The sequence below is a fragment of the Sinocyclocheilus anshuiensis genome, unplaced genomic scaffold (genome assembly GCF_001515605.1).
Source record: "Sinocyclocheilus anshuiensis isolate Anshui unplaced genomic scaffold, SAMN03320099.WGS_v1.1 scaffold1195, whole genome shotgun sequence".
NCBI lineage: Eukaryota > Metazoa > Chordata > Actinopteri > Cypriniformes > Cyprinidae > Sinocyclocheilus > Sinocyclocheilus anshuiensis.
In genome coordinates this window covers 146,111-148,244 of record NW_015539891.1, presented here as the reverse complement: position 1 = coordinate 148,244, position 2,134 = coordinate 146,111, and the positions used below count along the sequence as shown (strand labels likewise).

Sequence of the window (2,134 nt, the reverse complement as noted above, 5' to 3'; positions counted from 1 at the left end):
AACATCGTGATGTCTATCAGCCATCGGCGATGGAGGATGGCATCGTCTATCGGCCCAACCCTAGTCTAGCTCCACCCTTTAGGTACCAGACTACTATTCTAGGTACCCCAACGGAAGGGTCCCAAAAAAGTGCACCTCAGATGCATTCTCTGCATCAAACACACTACCGTATTACTAATGAAGAGATTCTGCGCAGTGCAAAAACTTTTTTTTTTTCAGACAAGGAAGGCCAAAAAAGACCTGGCGAAGAACATCCAAAGAGGATTTACAGGTGGACCTAAGAGAGAGAAGAGCTTAAAATAAGTAGGCCTTTCTGCTAAAAACAAACAAACAAATAATCAAACACTCTCCTCAAGGGCAGAAAACAAAATTAAAAATAATTAAAAAGTTGACACACTGCTTACTTTTTAACTGTAGAAACGGTAAAATGGTGCTACCGTTGTCATTATGTCTCGCAGGATGCCTGGGCTAGACAGATTTATTCACAGCTACATAAATAATCAGAAGCATGTGTCTGGGTTTTAAAGACTCACCAAAGAGCGTATAGTCAATATCTAGAACAAGCAATTTTTTTCCTGGTCTTGGGGGATTTAACTCCTCAACTTTATAGTCTTTTACCCGACGAGCTATCTTGGCCAAATTCTCCTCTCTGTATGAAAAGAAAACAGATATTCTATGAAGGATAGAAAGTAAAAAATAAAAAAAACAGCATTTGTTTGACGTTTTGTAACTTGATCAACTTAATGCATCCTAAATGAATTAAAGTATTCATTTATTTAACAAAAACTGACACCAAACTTTTGAAAGTAGAAAGAATGAATGAATAAATAAATAAATAAATAACTGGGTGTCACTGGCCTGTTTTCAACCTCAGTTACTTCCTCTTCAATGTCAAAGTCATTGACAACATCATTTTCTGGTGGAGGCGCCAAGACATCTTCCTATGAAAAGAGAACTCAAAGGTTATGAGATCTTGCACAGCACAAAGAATAAAAATTATTTTACGAATACAGTAAGCTTTAAAACTATATTTTATAACATAAAATCTAACCATGTTTAAAAAAATCACCAGGTGAACGAAATATCATTTTATTTAACATCTTTCAAAAATATATGATTAAAATCAATAGTATTACATACCAGACGTTCCTCTCTTGTGCCCATCATCATAATTTTGGTATTGGGCTTCAACTTCAAGTCACCCAGTTTGACATTGTCATCTGCTGGTTTACCTGACAAAATAAGAGAATTAAACAACAATCTGTTCAAATTTGTTTTGTTTAGTGTTGTTTTTATTTTGCATATTGTGTATCAGACATTGTGTCTGTTTTTAATGCCGCTCACCTTTCACTTTCAATCCCAGGAGCTTCTGTCGTTCTGGGAGAACTCCTGTGAGAGATTTAATGGACTGTTTCAGATCCAACACGGTGTCCTCCTCAGACAGTGTGGTAATGGAGTACTCCTGTCCACCCCACTTTATAATAACCGAAACAGACATGCTGGTGGGCAAGCTGTGAAAGATTTTTTTGTTATTTGTTCGTTATAGGGGTATTTTTTTTAATATTAAATTAACTGTCAGCTTGTCAGAAATACAATTACACCCCCAACTGGACTGGAGTGTGAAGCACGAAAAAGCGACTTATATATATATATATATATATATATACAAGGGTGTAACTTTGGTTTGAGAAGTGGGGGGGACACAAAATGGGGGACAATGTTTTCGATTTGAATCTCATTTCCTGTATGTACATACATTTAGGGACTATGGTGATACAAAATCCAGGAAATAATTAAGTTGATTAATGATCAATTCTGCCAAAAAGAATAGTAGGCTACTAAACTATGTATAAGAAAAATATGTCTTACTTTCTTTATTGTTTAATCGGGGCCGATCGCCAAGACTTGAGAGAATCATTTTATAAAGTCGAAAATGTTCACCATTAATGTTTTGAATAATGTTTAAATAATGTGAGACTCAATTTCCACTGTTAAACAAACTTTTATTTCAAACTAACCGCTGTACCTGAAAATATAAAATAAATCACTTGTTGCACAGGACAGAATGTTCTACATCAGTGGTTCCCAGACTTTTTAGTGGAGTACCCCCTGAGGCATTTCTGCGCACCCCTCT

The 2,134-nt window shown here is 35.8% G+C and overlaps 1 protein-coding gene across 2 annotated transcripts in view; it reads right to left on the bottom strand.

The window, feature by feature from the left end:
* LOC107685795 (ubiquitin-like domain-containing CTD phosphatase 1) overlaps positions 1-1,507 on the bottom strand; it is a 42,318-nt gene extending 40,811 nt beyond the window's left edge. For both annotated transcript variants that reach the window (XM_016482515.1, XM_016482516.1), the window contains exons 1-4: positions 1,345-1,507; positions 1,141-1,232; positions 859-941; positions 534-649 (exon numbers count right to left, since the gene is read on the bottom strand). In XM_016482515.1, coding sequence (XP_016338001.1) covers positions 534-649; positions 859-941; positions 1,141-1,232; positions 1,345-1,498 — 445 coding nt within the window. In that variant the 5' untranslated portion in view covers positions 1,499-1,507. The remainder of the gene's footprint in view (positions 1-533; positions 650-858; positions 942-1,140; positions 1,233-1,344) is intronic.
* Positions 1,508-2,134: the final 627 nt, after the last annotated feature.